This window comes from Solenopsis invicta, chromosome 3 (genome assembly GCF_016802725.1).
Source record: "Solenopsis invicta isolate M01_SB chromosome 3, UNIL_Sinv_3.0, whole genome shotgun sequence".
NCBI classification, from domain to species: domain Eukaryota; kingdom Metazoa; phylum Arthropoda; class Insecta; order Hymenoptera; family Formicidae; genus Solenopsis; species Solenopsis invicta.
The window spans coordinates 10,698,505-10,719,787 of record NC_052666.1 but is presented as its reverse complement, the minus strand read 5'-3'; the positions used below and the strand labels follow the sequence as shown (position 1 = coordinate 10,719,787).

The following is a 21,283-nucleotide window of genomic DNA, read 5'->3' as shown; positions in this document are numbered from 1 at the left end:
TGTAGAGAAGAAAATTTAAGTATTCCATTTTCTCAACCTAAAGGACTTCAAAAAAAGAACTTTTGCTACTACTGCAAAAAGTTTCGAAGTAAAACTGCACGCCATTTAGAAAACGTACATAAATTGGAACCTGAAGTGCAGAAATTCATATTATTGCCAAAAGGTAATCATATTTTTAAATTCTACAGAAATTTATAAAATTTTGTTGTACATTTCTTCTAATCATTGTTAATAATGTCATAAGTTAATAATGTTGTTACGTCCCGACCGAGCGCGGTCGCCGTTGAGCGGAATACGCGCGTTTCGGCGAAACTGGCTGTTTCGAAGCCTGAGCTTCGGGGACTCCACAGCCCAGGAGCGGATCGCGTGGCCGGATTTACCGGCGGACGGGCCCGATTTTCCGCGACCGATGGCCTAGTGAGGGGAGTTTTATAACTTTAGAAAAGATGCCGCGAGAGCGCGAGTATAGTGGCGTCGGAATCGTTCCAGGGGCTGTCTCCCTCCCGGATTAAATAAGCTACGAATTCTTCCAGCTCGTGGGGGCAACGGTCACAATCGAGAGGGTGACGGCGGGCAGCCACGGGCGCGTGGCAAGAATCGCACTTTTGCGGGTTGTATGGGTAGCCGAGATAGATGTAATGAGTAATTACCCCGAGGTAACTTTCTTTCTTAAAGCTTGATTGTTTGCCTTTACACTCGAGGCATAATACTGTTGACTCGTCGTCGTTTCGAAAATACAGTGAGGTTACGCACTGGGCACTGCGGAGCCATATACCGAACGAGCGATTCGCGTCGCGCTGGGCACGGACCGAGAGAATAGCAATGTGCGGCGGTGGGCACATACTCTAATTTACCGTGTAAGGTTATTATTCTTCTGGAGATACGCACGTGCACGTCTCTTCGATTTCTATTATAGTAGGCGCTGTATTGAGATATGGTTTGTCTTCCGAGTCGTGCAAATGGCGCGCGAGGTCGTTCAGTGCTTCGTAGCACTCGACGCAGTCGATCGCGGTCTCCGGAAATGAGATTAGACGATTGCAGGACGAGCAACGTGTGGCTTCTTCGTCCCCGCCGATAATTAAGTAGTGACGCGTGACTGAGTTAAAAAATACGCGGTCGCGAAAGGGGAGAGTATTTCGACACCCGTCGCAAATGATCGTGCGGTTAATCTGGTGTTGATGGAAGGTGGCCAGGCTACACAACGCGGAGTTAAGCCAATCGAAATATGGGGCTTGAGTTGAAAAGTACGCGTGTGACATGCTTTGTTGGACGTTGCGACTTAGCTTTAGTATGGCGGTTGCTGTTGAAATTGTTGCCTTGGTAGCCGCTCTGGTCAGGTGATGATCGTCTTCGTCCTTCTCGGCTGTCCGGTCGTCCTCGAGCCTCGATCGTGATACTTCTGTTTAGGCACTACACTCGCGTCGCGGTGTTGCATGCATGGAAGCGGGGGAGGTTAAGCGTGGTGATTAAGCGAAAAAGCATTTGTGCATAAACTAATCTTTTATTGCTACGATATAAAGCACAATTTAAGCTACGGTTACATTGAAATTAAGCTTACGAGGAAAATAACGATGGATTTAGAGTTAGACTTAAAATTAGAATTAGAATTGGAATTAGGAAGTGTCTCGATTTAGGATTTGAGTTAGAGTTGGAATTTGAATTAGAATTAGGATTGGAATTAGAGTGACTCGTTTGGATTAGCGCGAACTAGTAGCTCAGGGGAACTCGGTCGCTACAATTGCGACACGGAACCGTCCTGGCTACACTAGCCCTGATCTCTACTCTCGAGTTCGAACTGCCCGGAGTCGCGGGCTGCATCCCTATTTATATGATTTTGAGACAAAGCTCTGAAAAAACGCGGCAAGTCGGTGCTCTTAGTGGGGGGTTGCTGCTGATGCAACCACTCAGATTCCTTGAATAAGAAAACTCAAGTTCAAGTGCCGTGCGAGCGGACTTCTCCGCCGCGACCATCCGGCACTGAGAAATGTCAGGGAAATGTCAGTTCACGATTTTATGACTTTAACGGTCGCGCGACAGATTTCTCTGTCGCGGTGTCTTTCAAGTGCCGTGCGAGCGGACTTCTCCGCCGCGACCATCCGGCGCTGGAAAATGTTGGATTGAGATTTTATTACTTTTCGAGTGTCGTAGGCGCAGTTTCCTTCTAGCAACCTTCCGTCACTGGAAAATGTTAAATATGATTTTACGACTTACTGGCCGTGCGTGCAGATCGCTCTGCCGCGACTATCCGGCGCTGGGAAATGTTAAATAGACATTAGTCTATGATTTTATGACTTGCTGGCCGTGCGTGCAGATCATTCTGCTGCGACTATCCGGCGCTGGAAAATGTTAAGAACAGGATGCGACCTGACAGTTAGATTTGTTAGCGAATGCCGGCTTGCCCGTCTGTTTTATACCGGTGTCGAAAAAATTTATACTCGCAACGTCGCGGACGTGACAATGTCTTTTTTACAAAATAAACTTTTAACTCAGAAAAAAGTTAATAAATTAAAGTTTGTCTTTAAAAAATAACTAATTGCAGTTAAGAATTGTAACATTAAAAATTAACTAAGTGATAATATGCTCCTACGATGGCAATGATCATAGTATAGTAGATAATATTATCGATATCAACAATTCTACGAATATCAATTTTGATGATTAGCTTATGGAAATGACAATGGCTGTAAATTATTAGATAATGATATTAATATCAATGTTATAAGTAGTCATAATTCTTATAACAATTATTTCTTAACAATGGCAGTGGCAATAATTCTGAGACAGGTAGTTATCAATGGTGACCTTATATTTCCCTTCGACATTAGCTCTAGTATATTGGATGATGATAACGCTACAGCCAAAACTTCTGCGAGTTCCAATAATAATGTTAATATGACCCTTCCTTGTGATAATGACATAAGTAAAAATATTGCTTCTGCAAATACAACAAATACTTTGGAGATGTACGCTTACAGCTTATAATAACGGACTAAAAATTTGATGCTCCTTCAACGTCGTTACTGGCGGTCCTACAGTTTCATCTCCTCTCTTAAAATTTAATTTTTCCAAGACAACTTCGCATTTCAGTAAACGTATTCAATGGCATACGTTTATTGGGATTCGATAGAATTTTCAACAGTTTCTTGATCTTGCTGAGTCGACATCTGATAGAAAATAAACAAATATAAATATTATATTATTTATTTGAATTGTTAATCAGAAAAACAGTATAATACCAAAAAATATATTTCCTTTTGTAATGCTGACAATATTTATGAAAACAATTCTACACATTTGTGTTATATATATTCAAAGCTTTATAACAAATTTTTTAATATATAAATTTTCATAGATTGGACCTATTTTTCAGTAAAATAAATTTTTGAAAATTTTTTTGGTATATATGCATTTTAATATTTTAATCACAAATAATATTTGTATCTCCTTATTTCCTCCGCTGCTCATCTTGCAATCATTCTTCTCTATTTATTTGCTTAGCTGTTTGACTTTATCTCTGTAAACGTGATTTTCTTGCTGATGGCTTTGTGTTGCGCCTACACTGTCAGGATTATTTTACGATTTACTTGGAGACGGTCCATACATATAGTTTAATGTATCCAATAAACGAGCTAAGCTTGGAGCTGAAGGAGATGGATTCTGTCTCAAAAATTGATTCGGCGTAACGTTATGTGGGCTATGAAATCCAGTATTCATCATTTCACCTGGCTAAAATAAAAAAATATCAATTATGTTAATAGGATATTACCAATAAATAAATTATTATCAATAAAAATGGTCAAATGATCAAAAAGATTAACTAATGCTATACCTTTCTTTGAATATGGTTTAACTGCTGCTGCATCTGACCACGACCTAATTGTCCAGAGTCAATTTGACTCAATTGTTGCGGTATACTAGTCTGTATACTGACTATTGGTCCCGTAATATGATCCTATATTTGATCTGGTAGCTGATTCTGCACCTGAAATTATGATAAAAATAAACATATAATGCCACTCTCAACTTTCTCTTATTTTTTTCTTACATGTTCTCAAATAATATCTTTATTACATAGTATACTTTAGTAACATAATTTAGTAGTAAAAGAGCATACCTGCATATTTTGTTGTATCTGTCCAGCACCTAATTGTCCCATTTGTCCAGGCACCATTTTATTCATTTGTGGAGGAACATTTTCTGTTCCCATCTGATTCATTTGAGTTAACGTGCATTGTTTGAATCTTGCCCATGTGGTTCATTCGACCATCAGATTGCAACGATTTCATACCCATACCCGGCTATTGTTCTGCGTACCAGGCGTATTTATTGATTGCCCGGATCGTTAATTTAAACTTTGCAACACTAACAAAATGTACAGAATGAATACAGTTTGAAGTAGTTATCACTAAGTGCATTCTTCATAACTCAAAATATTTGTGTATTTGTATGTTGAAACTTGCAGCAATACTTGTGCGCAGTAGTATTTTGAGGCACTACTAATAAAATTTGCATTATCTTTTCTTGCAAATTGGAATAAAGCAATGAGTATATTATTGATAGTAGATCATTTTACATGTTTGTAGCTTCCTAAAACGGTTTTGTTTATATTTTTCTCTTTCAAAACAACAGCTTTAGGAAGCTACAATCATGATCTAATATCATCAATAATATACTCACTATTGATTTATTGCAATTTACAAGAAAAGATGATGCAAATTTCATTGCATCGAAATACTACTGCGCACAATTGCGCACTAGATCTTTTTAGAAGGGTAAAGACTATAGCCTTAACCGCATTGTACTACTGAAATTAACAATATATTATTATATATAAATGAATTTACATCAAACACATTTCCTGAACGAGTGAAACCGCAGCCTGATATACATAGTTAAGAAAATACAGATTGTGTTATAAAATTATGAAAACAAATGCAATGCATTATCCCAGTTTACACTTAAAGGATTTTCTATAATAAGCCATTAAGGGCTTTCTACAATAAGTCATTATCTATTAAGGTGCGGTCAAGGAGCCGCTACTAATGTTTTGAAGCATTATTTGATTGGTCGATTTGTAAAATTCCTTGTTGTTATTGGTTAATCAAATGCTTCATAGCATTTGTATCATTCGGATTTACATTAGTCATAAACGTTAATCGAAAGAATGAACCAATTACATTCTAATGTGAGAATATTCGATTGTGATTGATCAATTCTTACGGTTTACACTAATGGCTAAAGGCTTATTGTAGAATGCCCATTAACCATAATGGCCTTTCTACAATTAGTTATTAGTTGGTATGATAAGTCATATGCTATAAGAATTGACCAATAACAGTCGAATATGTAGAGAATATTCGACTGTGGCTGCGGTCAAAGTCCCACTACAAATTATTTGAAGCGTTTGATTAACCAATCAGAACAAAGAATTTTACAAATTGGCCAATCAAAAGATGCTTCAAAGCATTTGTAGCATCGTCTTGACCGTACCCGTTGATTGATCAATTCTTACAGCTTATGACTTGTGATACCAACTAATAGCTTATTGTAGAAAGGCTTTTAGGGCTTATCCAGATGAATTTGCATAATCGCATGAACACATACATAATGGCCTTTCTACAATAAGCTATTAGTTGGTATCACAAGTCATAAGCTGTAAAAATTGATCAATCACAGACGAATATGAAGAGAATATTTGACTGTGATTGATCAATTCTTACAGCTTATGACCTGTGATACTAACTAATAGCTTATTGTAGAAAGGACATAAAGAAAATGATTGGCTGCGTTCAGCAGAGAAAATAAATCAGTAAGCGCTTAGTGATTCTTTAAGATGATTGGTTTATATATTTAGATCCTGTAAGGAACTAAGGGCAAGAACCAATCTTCTTAAAGAATCACTAAGCGCTTACTGATTTATTTTCTCTGCTGAACGCAGCCATTGATCCATTTTCTTATGTATATCTGCTTTTGGATCAACCAATTTCACTATGCATATGTTTATGCGAGTAGGAAAATTTGTCTGGATATGCTTTAAAAATTGACTAATCACATTGAATATTCTCCTCACATTAGAATATAATTGGTTAATTCTTACGATTTACGCTTATTACTAATAGTGCGCACTGAATGCACACTCGCCGCAGGCAATTGGGCATTTCGGTTCGCACCGTCTTCGCGCGAACCGAAAGATCCAATTGCCTGCGGCGAGAGTGCACTCAGAGCGCACTAGTTTTCCTAAAGAAAAACGCTATAATAGATAATGACTTATTGTAGAAAGCCTTTTAAGTATAAACTAGGATAATGCATTGCATTTGTCTGCATAATTTTATAACACAACCTGTATTTTCTTAACCATGTGTATCAGGCTGCGGTTTCACTCGTTCAGGAAATGTGTTTGATGTAAATATATTTATATATAATAATATATTGTTAATTTCAGTAGTACAATGCGGTTAAGGCTATAGCATACACTTTTCGTAACCGTAACCATAAGACGTAACGCAAGAATTGGCCAATCACAATCAAGAATTTAGAATTTCGGATTTGAATTTTTGATTGTGATTGGATAATTTATACGGTACATAAGGTGCAGTTAAGCCTGTTCTACAATAGCATAAACACAAGACCGTAAGGTTGTAAGGCATGGTTTTAAGAGCTCGTAAGCAAATGAAAAATTTTCATTTCTTACGTTACAACCTTACGGTCTTGTGTTTACTGCTATTGTAGAACAGGCTTTACATGCCAAGCGTCGAGCGTTAAGCAATAGACTTCGTTTATTGACTGCTGTTGAATTTTGGGCAAGCAGCAGCCAATAAACGAAGTCTGTTGCTTGACGCTCGACACTTGACATGTAAAGGCGCCTTTATGGAAGGTGCTATAGTCTTTACCCTTCTAAAAAGATCTAGTGCGCAGTAGTATTTCGATGCAATGAAATTTGCATCATCTTTTCTTGTAAATTGCAATAAATCAATAGTGAGTATATTATTGATGATATTAGATCATGATTGTAGCTTCCTAAAGCTGTTGTTTTGAAAGAGAAAAATATAAACAAAACCGTTTTAGGAAGCTACAAACATGTAAAATGATCTACTATCAATAATATACTCATTATTGCTTTATTCCAATTTGCAAGAAAAGATAATGCAAATTTTATTAGTAGTGCCTCAAAATACTACTGCGCACAAGTATTGCTGCAAGTTTCAACATACAAATACACAAATATTTTGAGTTATGAAGAATGCACCTTAGTGATAACTACTTCAAACTGTATTCATTCTGTACATTTTGTTAGTGTTGCAAAGTTTAAATTAACGATCCGGGCAATCAATAAATACTCCTGGTACGCAGAACAATAGCCGGGTATGGGTATGAAACCGTTGCAATCTGATGGTTGAATAAACCACATGGGCAAGATTCAAACAATGCACGTTAACTCAAATGAATCAGATGGGAACAGAAAATGTTCCTCCGCAAATGAATAAAATGGTGCCTGGACAAATACAACAAAATATGCAGGTATGCTCTTTTATTACTAAATTATGTTACTAAAGTATACTATGTAATAAAGAAGTTATTTAAGAACATGCAAGAAAAAAATAAGAAAAAGGTGAGAGTGGCATTATATGTTTATTTTTATCATAGTTTCAGATGCAGAATCAGCTACCAGATCAAATATAGTATCATAATACGGGACCAATAGTCAGTATACAGACTAGTACACCGCAACAATTGAGTCAAATTGACTCTGGACAATTAGGTCGTGGTCAGATGCAGCAGCAGTTAAACCATATTCAAAGAAAGGTATAGCATTATTTAATCTTTTTGATCATTTTCACCATTTTTATTGATAATTTATTTATTGGTAATATCCTATTAACATAATTGATATTTTTGTTTTTAGCTGGGTGAAATGATGAATACTGGATTTCATAGCCCACATAACGTTACGCCGAATCAATTTTTGAGACAGAGTCCATCTCCTTCAGCTCCAAGCTTAGCTCGTTTATGGATACATTAAACTATATGTATGGACCGTCTCCAAATAAATCGTAAAATAATCCTGAAAGTGTAGACTCAACACAAAGTCCTCAGCAAGAAAATCAGGTTTACAGAGATAAAGTCAAACAGCTAAGCAAATAAATAGAGAAGAATGATTGTCAAGATGAGCAGTGAAGGAAGTAAGGAGATACAAATATTATTTGTGATTAAAATATTAAAATGCATATATACCAAAAAATTTTCAAAAATTTATTTTACTGAAAAATAGGTCCAATCTATAAAAATTTATATATTAAAAAATATGTTATAAAGCTTTGAATATATATAACACAAATGTGTAGAATTGTTTTCATAAATGTTGTCAGCATTACAAAAGGAAATATATTTTTTGGTATTATATTGTTTTTCTGATTAACGATTCAAATAAATAATATAATATTTTTATTTGTTTATTTTCTGTCAAATGTCGACTCGGCAAGATCAAGAAACTGTTGAAAATTCTATCAAGTCCCAATAAACGTATGCCATTGGATACTTTACTATAATGCGAAGTTGTCCTGGAAAAATTAGACTTCAAGAGAGAAGATTGTAATGTAATAAGTGACGATGTTGGAGGAACATCAAATTTTCAGTCCGCTATTAGAAGCTGTAAGCGCACATTTCCAATATCTGGTTAACAATCACACATTGCAACGCACTTTTGAACCATGTTTGGTTGCCTTAGCCAGTCTTTCGACTGTTTATACCAGCAGTTATATTAGGTTATGGAACGATGTTAGTAATTGTCTACAATACATTACTTGAAATAATCTGAGCATATCAAATATTTTGCTAAAAATAATTAAGTATTGTATTCATATCAAAATAGTTGAAATGCCTAGTGTAAACAAAAGTATTAAGCGGATTTAATACGGATATAGTATTTAAGTTGCATTCTAAAATTCTCTGAGTGTACTGAAAACTTATTGTTTACATTACATATATTTAGTACTCTGAGACTGGTATTCATTGTCGATTTCAAGATCACCTTATGTGATGTAAAGATGCTAATATGGCTCTGACTTGTTGATAACTTGATTTCTTTCTAGTAATATACATTAATTTTAATTTCAACTTACACTCAATTGCATAATCCAACTTGTTTTCTCAACCATAAATTGTGATATTTTACATTAAAAGTTTTAAGAATTTTATAGAAACTCTTTTATTTATTTAAGTTGAAGATATAATGTGTAACGTACAAATATTTTGTTTCACATAACACTTTTATGGTGGTTATTTTAAATCAATAAACGATAACCGCATTGTATTATTGAAATTAACAATATACCATCACATATAAATAAACTACATCAACACATTTCCTAAACGAGTGAAACCGTAACCTGATACTCAAGGGCTTTCTACAATAAGCCATTAATCATTACTCATAAGCGTAAACCGTAAGAATTGATCAATCACATTCTAATGTGAGGAGAATATTCGACAACTAATTGGTCAATTCTTACGGTTTACGTTTACAACTAATAGTTAATGACTTATTGTAGAAAGCCCTTAACATTGATGCGCGTATTAAGGGTGCATTCCATTATTCAATCAGGTTGGTATTCATAATCAATTCATTATTAAGATTATCCAAAGTGCAATCTTAAGATGTTCTCAACAAATCAGAGCTGTATTAGCATCTTTACATTACATAAGGTGATCTTGAAATAAGAATCGACAATGAATATCAGCCTCAGAGTACTGAATATACATATGTAATGTAAACGATAAGTTTTCAGTACACTCAGAATTTTAGAATGCAACTTAAATACTATATCCGTATTAAATCGCTTAATACTTCGTTTACACTAGGCATTTCAACTATTTTGATATAAATACAATACTTAATTATTTTTAGCAAAATATTTGATATGCTCAGATTATTACAGCGTTTATTTCCATGAAAATTGTGCATATCTATAAAAGGAAATGCTTCTGCAATTGAAAGGTCAAGAATATGAATATGTTTATTCTTTTTAGCTGAACTGATTGTTCTAATCTGCATTGTTCAGAATTTATCTTCTTTCTTTCAACAAGAAGAGAAAAGAATGAACTGTGAAGTAGTGCAGTCAGTTTAATTAAAAAAACAGGCCTCATGTGAAATGTTACATAGTTTAATATTATAAAGTCTGTTTGCATCACAAGTCTGTTTAAATTAATACAAAGTAATCTCAATTCAACTTTCTGTGTTTTTGACAATATAATGCAATAAATGCTCTTCATGACTTGATTTTTTTTTTTAAATAGAGACATCACATATGACAAATAAACAATTTCATAAGTATTAAAAATATTGAACAAAACAAAAAATAACTGACAAGCATGTAACTATACATGGTAATTTAGTACAACTACGCGTCCTTGCAAAGTCCGTGTTCTTGATTGAATCCTGAGACGATTTTTCCTCTACGATATTTTTGTTCGACGCTTACTTTTTGAATTGTAACATGATAAAGTTAGCGTATTACAGACCGTGAGCAAGAAGTAAGCAGAGGTTCGCTAACTATACCCTGTTATCATTCAAAAAGTAAGCATCGGACAAAAATTTCGTAGAGGAAAAATCGTCTCAAAATTCAACTAAGAACACGTCTTTACAAGAACGCGTAGTTGTACTGAGCCACCTGCACAACTGGCAAGCATATAACTATCACTGGCAATAAAAAACTGGCAAAATTAAATACGTTTAATTTTGCCAGTTATATAGTTATGTATCCATGTTTTAATTTGAGCAACAGATCGATTAACCAAACACTTATTTCTATCTTTTACTTGGACAATTTTCTTAGCAGATGGCAATTGAGAAATAGCAATTTCTTTTGCAAATTCTTTGAATATTGTATTACGTTCTTCTTCTGTCCAATGTCTTCTTTTTGTTATGCCAAATGGAGATGCTACAAAATAAAATATTATCAAAATTACATCATTCGATAATTTGAATAAAAATTATAAGCAATAACAATGTAATTTTTATTTTATACGTACTAACGTTTTGAAACTATATAAAATATCTATATAAAGTAAAAATAAAAATATACTTACTACTACGACGTTTTTTCATCTTAGGAATATAAATTTCATCGGAATTATAATCATTATTCAAAATGGCAGACTTTTGTTGCGTTCGCCTTTTTGTTATGTTAGTTTCAGAAAATTTGCTTTCAGCATGACTTTGCTTCTGCACTGACAAGGATTCATTTATCTCACTCTTTTCAGAATCGCTTTCTTCTCTTTCACTCGAGGAATCTTTTACTGTCTCTTCTATTATTAATAATATAGTATTGTGATAATTGTTATATAGATACTAAATGCTTATAATAAATGTACAAAAAAGGATATTCAAAGTATTTTATAAGAAAAATGCAATATAAGTATTTTATAAGAAAAATGCGGTATTCATTTATATGATGCTTGTAACATCATATAAATGAATACCCCCCAAAAATTAGTATCAAATTACTCATTTTCTCATATATATACGAAAGAATATAAAATCTTCGTTAAAAAATTTAATAATATTAAACAAACATAACTAGTTTAAATGAAGATATTTTGTATAGTTTTATTTTTTTAAATTCACCTTATTTTAAATAATAATTTCCACAGATTGAAAGGAAAAGATGTTTGATAGAAAATAACAATATCGTCAAACCAAGAATTAGAATTTTTAACACTATTATTAAAACAATTACAATAATCAAATTCTAATTCAACCGGAAAGTGTAATAACACAATCGAAATAATGAAATGGCAATACCGATCAACAGCAGATTTTGGTGTCCAATAATTTCAAGAAATTATTTTAACTCAGAAAAAAGTTAATAAATTAAAGTTTGTCTTTGAAAAATAACTAATTACAATTAATAATTATTTAATTAAAAATTAACTAAGTTGAAAGCTATTAATTTTTTAACGTTATTAGGTAACTTCAAATTTTTTTACTAGTTACTACCCAACCTTGTTAATATACATTATTAACATTTTGTGATTATTTTAGGCAATTTAGAAAGAAAAAAAATTATAGACACTATTAGAAAGAAAGGAAATTTCATACACAATACGGATCCTTCTTTAAACACGGGTACGTTAGTTGTTTGCCGAAGGCCTGCTGAGCAGAGTGGAAAAAGTATAAAAGACTATACGTATTGTGCAAATTGTAAAGGATGGCACGTTAAAAATAATATTAGACACAATTTTAAAGAATGTGCACATGTACCTAAAGGTAGAAATGTTCAAATTTTGGGACGTGCGGTGATGGAAAGGATTCATGAATGTGCAAGTGAAACAGTAAGAAAATTTCAAAAAATTATTGAGCACCAAGATCTGCTGTTGACCGGTATTGCCATTTCATTATTTCAATTGTGTTAAAACAATTATGTTGTGCACTTTAGATAAGTAATGTGATATTGAAATGAAAATATATTATTCAAATTAAGATTATCAAAATTTTTAAAGATTTTATATTCTTGCTTTTATATATATATGTTTGTGTGTGTGTGTGTGTGTGTGTGTGTGTGTGTGTGTGTGTGTGTGTGTGTGTGTGTGCGTGTGCGTGTGCGTGTGCGTGTGCGTGCGTGCGTGCGTGCGTGCGTGCGTGCGTGCGTGCGTGCGTGCGTGCGTGCGTGTGTGTGTGTGCGATAATATTTAATACTAATTTTTTTCAATTTACAGAATAATAAAACAAATAGTAAAAATACCTGGATCATTAGCATTGGATTGTTGTGCATCTTCACCTAATGCTGCTTCCAGAAATTTGGTCATTCTAATAATCTCTACCGCTGGTATAGACTGTCGATAGTGGCGTTTGTGAATTTTTTCGTGATGCCCCATAAAGTTTGCCAAATCATCTACTTCATTTTCAAATAAATTCAACGTAATACATGTCGTAGCAATGTGTTTTCGCAATTCAGTACCTCTTAATGCATGTGGCATCTGTGCATCGCACTTTTTAGAGAAATTCCTCATAAGAACACATGCTCTTAAATATTTGAAATTGCGCTTATTGCTATAATTAGGTATTCCAAATACGTAAGGATTATTTTGAGGAACGTTTGCATCCTTTCGATATTTTAAAATTAGTTCAATGCACTGAACTATTTCCATGTCTAAAATCACAGGCACTGTGCGCCCCAATTTGCCACGAATTAAGAACCTCACATATTTATCAGCAATCTATAAACAAAATATTATATTATTTAAATTACACATTAATACATATTTTAACAAGTAAATAACATATACCTGTTTTAAATTTGTGTTTAATGTTTTATATAAATCTGAACAATTTTTTTTTGTTATGCCTTCGCGAGTATTAAAGTCTTCTATGGTAACACGTTCAATTTCTCCAGCTCTTCTCCTATTGAAAACTTGTGTGGATGTAAGTGTAACTTTTGCAAAATCCTGCCATATGTGGAACGTGAATTTCTTTTGAAGCTTTGTATATAATAATCTTCTTTGATTCGATAAATATGAATGTAACTTCTTTATATCCTCCATAGATGGTAGTGTAACTTTCTTCTGTCTTTTATGTTGCGTTATATTTTCTTCTACTATTTTGTTAATAGATGTTCCATAATCTTCTTGCAATATTTTTAAAAAATTTTCAGTTTTTTCTTGCTTTTCTTTGTCATTTGTTTTTATGTTCTCTGTTATTAATAAATTACCGATGTGTTTTAAATATGTTCCAATATTTGACGCAACTGATAGGGCACCGAATTTTTTAGTAATACAATTAAAATCAGCTACTTTATTTACTGCTTTAAGACAATCATCGTATACCGCAGGATTGTATATGTCAGAAAATTCTGTTACTATAGAGTTATATTCTTTTATTGCGATAAGAAACCGTCCTAATAATCCAAGCCTAGCACGTATCATATCTTGTTGATGTTGATGAGTGTACTTGATACATAGCTTATTTGCATATGTTATTAATAATTTATCATATCTGATACATCGTGTAACATCATCTTCCCTTAAAACTGGAAATAAAAACTTTCTTACTGTTTCACTTGCACATTCATGAATCCTTCCCATCACCGCACGTCCCAAAATTTGAACATTTCTGCCTTTGGGTACATGTGCACATTCTTTAAAATGGTGTCTAATATTATTTTTAACGTGCCATCCTTTACATTTTGCACAACACGTATAGTCTTTTATACTTTTTCCACTCTTCTCAGCAGGCCTTCGGCAAACAACTAACGTACCCGTGTTTAAAGAAGGATCCGTATTGTGTATGAAATTTCCTTTCTTTCTAATAGTTTCTATAATTTTTTTTCTTTCTAAATTGCCTAAAATAAAACACAAAATATTAATAATGTATATTAACAAGGTTGGGTAGTAACTAGTAAATAAATTAAAAGTTAACTAATAAAGTTAAAAAATTAATAGCTTTCAACTTAGTTAATTTTTAATGATATAATTCTTAATTGTAATTAGTTATTTTTTAAAGACAAACTTTAATTTATAATATTTACTTTTTTTTTAATTAAAAATTTATTTTGTAAAAAAGATTATAATAACATTATTGACAATGATAAGAAGAAATGTACAATAAAATTTTATAAATTTCTGTAGAATTTAAAAATATGATTACCTTTTGACACAATAATATGAATTTCTGCACTTCAGGTTCCAGTTTATGTACATTTTCTAAATGGCGTGCAATTTTACTTTGAAACTTTTTGCAGTAGTAGCAAAAATTCTTTTTTTGAAGTCCTTTAGGTTGAGAAAATGGAATACTTAAATTTTCTTCTCTACAACCAAATGCATTTACAGAAGAAATGTCTATCAGGGACACTGAAGAATTTTTATCATTATTTGTAGAAACATGATTTCTTTCACATTCTACAATTTCTGTTTCAACTGTAGTTTCTGATGTTGAAGGTAGATATTCAGAAATATTTGTTATATTTGTTGCAGAAGCAATATTATCACTTGTGTCATTACAAGGAAGGATCATATCAACATTATTACTGGAACTCGCAGAAGTTTTGGCAGTAGCATTATCATCATCCAATATATTAGAGTTAATGTCAAAGGGAAATATAAGGTCACCATTGATAACAATACCTGTCTCAGAATTATTGCCACTGCCATTGAGGTTAACAAATAATTCATTGTTATCAGAATTATGACTATTTATAGCATTGATATTATTATCGTCTAAAAATTTACAGCCTTTGTCATTCCCATAAGACAATACATCATCAAAATTGATATTCGTAGAATTGTTGATATCGATAATATTATCTAGTATACTAAGATCATTGCCATTGCATATGTTATCATTAACGTTCATGGAATAGTTAACATCTCTCACTTCACAACTATTTGGTTCAACATTAGCTACAAAATCAATGCTAGAATTTTTCTCATTGTCCATCATGATATGATTACCATTGTTGTAGGAAGATGTATTATCAGAAGTGTTTCCATTCATGGAATTTGTGGCATTAATATCATCAACCCTTTCTAAATTATTGCCCTTATCAAAGGAAAATGTTACGTTCAGATTTCCAGTCTTTTCTCTATTATCTTTATTATCACAATTATTGATAAATGCTATCTTATCAGAGTCAGTACGTATCACAGGATTACTAATGTTACTCTCACCATCGTTTACTGTATTGCATATGTTATCATTAACGTTCATGGAATAGTTAACATCTCTCACTTCACAACTATTTGGTTCAACATTAGCTACAAAATCAATGCTAGAATTTTTCTCATTGTCCATCATGATATGATTACCATTGTTGTAGGAAGATGTATTATCAGAAATGTTCCCATTCATGGAATTTGTGGCATTAATATTGTCAACCCTTTCTAAATTATTACCCTTATCAAAAGAAAATATTACGTTCAGATTTCCAGTCTTTTCTCTATTATCTTTATTATCACAATTATTGATAAACGCTATCTTATCAGAGTCAGTACGTATCACAGGATTACTAATGTTACTCTCACCATCGTTTACTGTATTGCGATCAGATCTTTTATCAAAAGATATTGTATTCTTCTCAAAGTCTATGCAGTTAATCGAACTAGTGATATGCTTATTAACACTACTGACATGCTGTACTTCTTTAATGACTGCAAGAATCGAAATCATACATATAAATCTTTACTAATCTACACTCATTCACTTTATTAAAAAATAGAAATTTAATATTTTTAATGTTAGCTAGAATTTAACATAAAAATACTTACTACTTTTAGCATCAGTCACTAATTTTATATTTTGTAAAGCAATTCTTGGCATATTTGTGTTTAAATTTTTAGCAATTTTTATAAGTTGATATTTATTTTCTGTAAAAGAAATTTTCAGGTTTAATTATTTCGAAAATCACAAGTTAACACCGGAATTATTGCCTGAATTTATTAAGATAAAATAAGTTGTAAGGTACAAAAACTATTTTGATGTTCTTATCATTATTTGTATTTAGGATTATAGATTTGTTAAAATATTTATATTACTTTACATAAATATAAAGTGATACTTACTATTTCGTGCGATTACACGTAAAATACATTTTTCTTTGCGATTCTCGTCAACAACACATTTAACGTATAGCTTTCTTGTATTGCTTGACACATAATATTTATTATGATGACATAATAATAATGTATACTGTGACATTTTTCACTTGTAGACCAGTCAAAATGTACGAATATAATAAAATTATTCAATGAAGCTTTACCTTAGTCGTTAACCAGGCATTAGGCTCCCATGGACAAAAACAATTGAAGTACTAATTCCGTTCAGTGGTATCCCGCGCGCGGTATTTTTTCAAACGCGGTGTTTTTTTAATGACTACCGTTCATGAAACGCAGTAACATTTGCCGTTAGATAGAAAGCAACAGGCCAATTACAGGACAAGTTCAAGCCAAAAAAGTGATCAGGATCACTTTGGCCAATATTAAGTATACCTCTGAAGAATGGAATGTCTGTGATTGGCCAATTTCATAATCACGGATGTTACTAAACTCTATTAATGGCGATGTGTGTAGTCATGTCTTCGCACTGCTTTTTATATGAACATTTCAATAAACAAAAATTTATCTTATATGAAACTCTTGCCTAATGACCTAAGTTACATTTCAGAATATCCTCTCCGAGGAAAATTTGACTAAATATAATATAGTATTTATAATATAGTATATGCTCAATGCACTATTTCGAGTGAAATTTTTCTCGGAAAGGAAGTTTTGGTATCAAATCCAAAACTGAATATGTTGAAGAATCGTTCTTATTATTCTCTAAAGGTGGCTTACCCTACTGAAAAAAATCACGTGAATTGTAAATAACAAAAAATAAGCTTAAGCGCTGATGTTACATACATACTTTAAACCGTTGATCTAGCTAGTTATTTCTCCTTGTAGTTACTACATACGTTATTGCGGAAATTTATTAAGATAATAAAAGTTGTAAGGTACGAAAACTATTTTGATGTTCATATCTGTAGAGACTTGCGTACTCACTGTATCAATTTTGGTTAGTTTATTTATAAGAGGTTGGTAGACCTAGTACTTATGTGTTATGCGAGTTCCGATCTGACTAGTTTTATACTCTATGTCTATGTCTCATGGCGCGCGGTTATTCCCGAGTACACTCTCTTCTCCTGTGAGCCGCCAGACGACACACACCTTCCGTACATTGGCAATAAAGCTATACTTTTACATATATACGTCTGTCCGAGATCCTCTCCTTTTGAACCCAACAGAGTGGTAGCAGAACGTGGTTCGTGTAATCGGAAGCTGCTGAGAGCGAAAGCCGAAAAATAAGAAAATCCAGCGACCGAGGTAAGAAGCGGCCACGTGGAGAGAAAGAAAATGGATAAGATACCTATGAGTAGTATTCCACAACTCACAGCGACCAATTATTACGTGTGGGCCATGAAAGTAGAAGCTGTGTTAGGCCTGAAAAAAATTAGATACGTTCTCACGACCGATCGACCTGTGAATGACAAAGACCGCGAAAGGTGGGACAGCGATAACGACGACGTCGTGTCTATTATAAAATTAACATTGTCCGATGACCAAGCAATGCAATTCGCGGATCAATTACACGCGAGGCAACTATGGCTAAAAATAAAGGAAACCTACGTTGGACGTCTCGAAGACTCGAAAATTGATGCCACAGTCGAGTTACGTAGCATCACAATGAAAGAGAAGGAAACAGCAGCGGACTATGTGGCACGCGCACGAGGCCTAGCATCGAAGTGTAAGGGACTGAACATGAACATTACAGATCGCGAGCTTGTGTATTATGTCGTGAGAGGATTGAATGGCAAATTCAGTCGAATAAGGAATACACTCAAGACACAACGAGACAAGAAACTCGATGATGTACTAGAGGACTTACGAGAGGAAGAGAGAGAGATAAATACTCAAAAGAAAACCAACGATGCGGCTTACGCAACGAGAGAAGGAAAGCGCCACAGCATGAAAAAGTGCCACGTATGCAAAAAACCAGGACACGTGGCGAAGGTGTGCTGGCATCGAAGATCCAACGACGACGGCGACAAGAAGGATCGACCAGACAGAGAGCGTACGAACCAGCGCAGTGACACTCAACCTCGGGGCCGTGTGCAACAGAGTCGTCAGGAGGGACGCAACGACAAGAGCGAGAAAGCCAACGAGGCCACCGACGACTATGCGTTTGAGGCATGCGACGAAGACTGTGCGAGCGACGGCGACAGCCATATAGTAAGTTGGATATTAGATAGTGGATGTAGCAGCCACATGATAAAGGAGAAATTTGTAATTGATAATTTTGATCACATAAATGGTAATGTTCTATTGGCCGGTAAAGGAAATGTAACAAAATCAGAGGGAATAGGCTCAATCAATAGTAGATTCGAAATTGATGACAAATATGGCGACAATGTGTGTCTGAAAGATACCCTGTACGTACCGGAATTAAGAAATAATTTGCTCTCCGTAAGAAAATTAGATGAAATAGGCTATAAAATAACATTCGGTAATGAGTTAGCATTAATTTACAATAGCGATAGAAAAACTGTAGGTAAAGGGATTAAAAACGGTTCAAAGTACATTATACAAAGCAGAATTACTAGTGATATTTGTTTCATGGGCGCAGAAAGTATAAGGAACATAGGTAACGGAATGCTATGGCACAAGCGCTTGGCGCACTTAAGTCCTAAATATACTAATAGATTAATTAAAGAATCACTTGTTGAAAATGCCCATAAAATTCCTAAAAATGAAATCGACTGCGAGTCGTGTAGCATGTCAAAATTAATACAAAAACCACATAAAATAATAGAATATAAAGTTACGGACAAACCATTAGAGTTAATATACCTTGATTTATGTGGCCCTATGCCAACGAATTCGATCAAAGGTTCTCGTTATATGTTGGTAATGGTAGACGATTATTCGGGCATGTACTTTGTATATTTCCTTAAACACAAAAGTGAAGCATTCGATTATTTTACGGAATTCAAGAAAAAATTTGAAAATAGGTTAGAGACCAAGATTAAAGCTATTAGGACCGACAATGGCCGAGAGTTTATTAACGAAACTTTTCGCAAGTATTTAAATGAATCAGGGATTAGCCACCAAAAAACAGTACCGTTCAATCCACAGAGCAACGGAAAGGGCGAATCGCATACTATTAGATAGAGCACGCACCATACTTAACGATAGTAAACTACCACCTGAATTTTGGGCAGAAGCGGTGGCAACAGCGTGCCACGTATCAAATGTAACTCCTAGAAAGGGGAAGGATAGTACTCCGTTCGAATTATTTTTTGGCCATAAGCCATCATTAGAACACTTAAAAGTATTCGGTTGCGTTGCATTTTTTTATGTGCCTAAACAACATCGGGACAAATTAGAACCGAGAGGCGAAATTGGAATAATGGTAGGCTATACTAGGAGCCGTAGTGGATATCGCATCTAGGATATTAAAAATCAAAAGGTTATCGAAGAACGAACAGTCAAGTTTCACGAAAATACTATGGGTTCTATACTGCTTAAAAACAAAGAATTGTCTAATGAACAAGTTAAGAATTTTGATGTCGAGTCATTATTTAAAGAAAAAAATGAAGAATTGATTGAAGATATAGATGAAACACATGAGCATGGGGTAGATGCGAGATCCGACGACGACTTACATATAATAGATGATGTAGATGAGCTACCTCCGGATATAGACGTAAATGAAAAACGAAGGGGAAGGCCAGAAGGTACAACGAAGACGGTCATGCAATCTCGTTTATCTGAGCAACAACGCAATCGCGAGGCAAAACTACAGGAACAAGGTGTCCGTAGATCTAAGCGAATCGCTGATAGAAGCAATGACGATGTACCTAGTAGCGATACTAATAATTTCGAAGCTAACGAAACGTGTAGTGAAATAGTTCCTAGTAATTTTAAAGATGCAAAGGAAAGTAAAGAGTGGATAAATTTGTATAGAGCTATGAAAGATGAAATAGAATCACTGAATTATCATGATGTATGGAAAGTCGTTGACAAAGTACCAGGAGTAAAAGTTATAAAAAGTAAATGGGTTTATTCTATCAAAAATGATCAAGAAAATAAAACTAAAAAATATAAGGCGCGATTAGTGGCAGCAGGATTTAATCAAATAAAGCACAAAGATTATGAGGAGTCATATTCTCCCGTAGTGACGATCGAAGCATGGAGATTGCTGTTGAGTGTTGCAGCTAAACGAGGTATGCGTGTGAGATTTTATGATGTAAAGACAGCATATTTGTACGGTTACATTGACGAAACTGTATATATGATGGCACCCCCAGGATTCGAAAACATGATCGGTCACGATAAAGTATGTAAATTGCAAAAGAGTATTTATGGATTGCCACAATCCGGGCGCAATTGGTTCAAACGACTTTGCAAAGAATTATTAAGGTTAGGCCTTAAACAGTTAGCCAGCGATAAATGTATTTTTATGTACAACAAGAATAATACATTCATATGCGTGAGCGTCTATGTCGACGACCTATCTATTATCGATAACAACGCAGAGGCAGGTGACATGCTCGTGGAAAATATGCGTAAAATATTTAAACTTAACGAAACCACAAGTAAAGGTATATTTTTAGGTATGGAAATTAAAGAGACCGAAAAAGAAATAACGATAACTCAAAAAGGGTATATTAAAACATTGTTAGAAAAATATGGTATGTTACATTGTAAACCAGTAGGTACGCCGATGGTGCCAGGACAGGATAAAGAGCCTGATCCA

General features: G+C 33.9%; 3 protein-coding genes and 1 long non-coding RNA gene across 4 annotated transcripts; all 4 read right to left on the bottom strand.

Annotated features, from left to right (window-relative positions):
* Positions 1-3,478: 3,478 nt before the first annotated feature.
* Positions 3,479-4,207, bottom strand: LOC120357375 (mediator of RNA polymerase II transcription subunit 15-like). The gene is made up of 3 exons (XM_039447556.1): positions 4,115-4,207; positions 3,830-3,952; positions 3,479-3,726 (listed from the first exon to the last, which is right to left on the bottom strand). Exons 1-3 carry the CDS (start codon positions 4,205-4,207, stop codon positions 3,574-3,576), a joined length of 369 nt encoding a protein of 122 aa, XP_039303490.1. The 3' UTR covers positions 3,479-3,573.
* A 4-nt stretch (positions 4,208-4,211) lies between these two features.
* Positions 4,212-4,781, bottom strand: LOC120357084. The gene is made up of 2 exons (XR_005574284.1): positions 4,678-4,781; positions 4,212-4,520 (listed from the first exon to the last, which is right to left on the bottom strand). It is a non-coding gene; the product is annotated as an uncharacterized LOC120357084 (long non-coding RNA).
* A 6,361-nt stretch (positions 4,782-11,142) lies between these two features.
* On the bottom strand, positions 11,143-14,079 carry LOC120357374. Its single transcript, XM_039447555.1, has 4 exons — positions 14,047-14,079; positions 12,741-13,215; positions 11,215-11,304; positions 11,143-11,171 (listed from the first exon to the last, which is right to left on the bottom strand). The coding sequence occupies exons 1-4, from the start codon at positions 14,077-14,079 to the stop codon at positions 11,143-11,145; spliced, it is 627 nt and encodes a 208-aa protein (XP_039303489.1).
* A 490-nt stretch (positions 14,080-14,569) lies between these two features.
* Positions 14,570-16,356, bottom strand: LOC120357373 (5'-AMP-activated serine/threonine-protein kinase catalytic subunit alpha-like). Its single transcript, XM_039447553.1, has 3 exons — positions 16,258-16,356; positions 16,015-16,140; positions 14,570-15,660 (listed from the first exon to the last, which is right to left on the bottom strand). The coding sequence occupies exons 1-3, from the start codon at positions 16,307-16,309 to the stop codon at positions 14,570-14,572; spliced, it is 1,269 nt and encodes a 422-aa protein (XP_039303487.1). The 5' UTR covers positions 16,310-16,356.
* Between the last annotated feature and the right edge of the window lie 4,927 nt (positions 16,357-21,283).

Excerpts from the sequence above, each read along its gene's own strand:
- LOC120357375 (XM_039447556.1), bottom strand. The coding sequence starts at position 4,207 with ATGGGAACAGAAAATGTTCCTCCACAAATGAATAAAATGGTGCCTGGA. Across the intron at positions 3,953-4,114 it reads AGATACAACAAAATATGCAG|GATCATATTACGGGACCAAT; the intron begins GTATGCTCTTTT and ends GATCAAATATAG. Across the intron at positions 3,727-3,829 it reads TAAACCATATTCAAAGAAAG|CCAGGTGAAATGATGAATAC; the intron begins GTATAGCATTAG and ends TTTTTATTTTAG.
- LOC120357373 (XM_039447553.1), bottom strand. The coding sequence starts at position 16,309 with ATGCCAAGAATTGCTTTACAAAATATAAAATTAGTGACTGATGCTAAA. Across the intron at positions 16,141-16,257 it reads AGTGACTGATGCTAAAAGTA|TCATTAAAGAAGTACAGCAT; the intron begins GTAAGTATTTTT and ends CGATTCTTGCAG. Across the intron at positions 15,661-16,014 it reads TCGCAATACAGTAAACGATG|GTGAGAGTAACATTAGTAAT; the intron begins GTGAGAGTAACA and ends CAGTAAACGATG.
- LOC120357374 (XM_039447555.1), bottom strand. The coding sequence starts at position 14,079 with ATGGGAAGGATTCATGAATGTGCAAGTGAAACA. Across the intron at positions 13,216-14,046 it reads ATGAATGTGCAAGTGAAACA|ATTGCTGATAAATATGTGAG; the intron begins GTAAGAAAGTTT and ends TTTTGTTTATAG. Across the intron at positions 11,172-11,214 it reads CTTGTCAGTGCAGAAGCAAA|GCGAACGCAACAAAAGTCTG; the intron begins GTCATGCTGAAA and ends CATAACAAAAAG.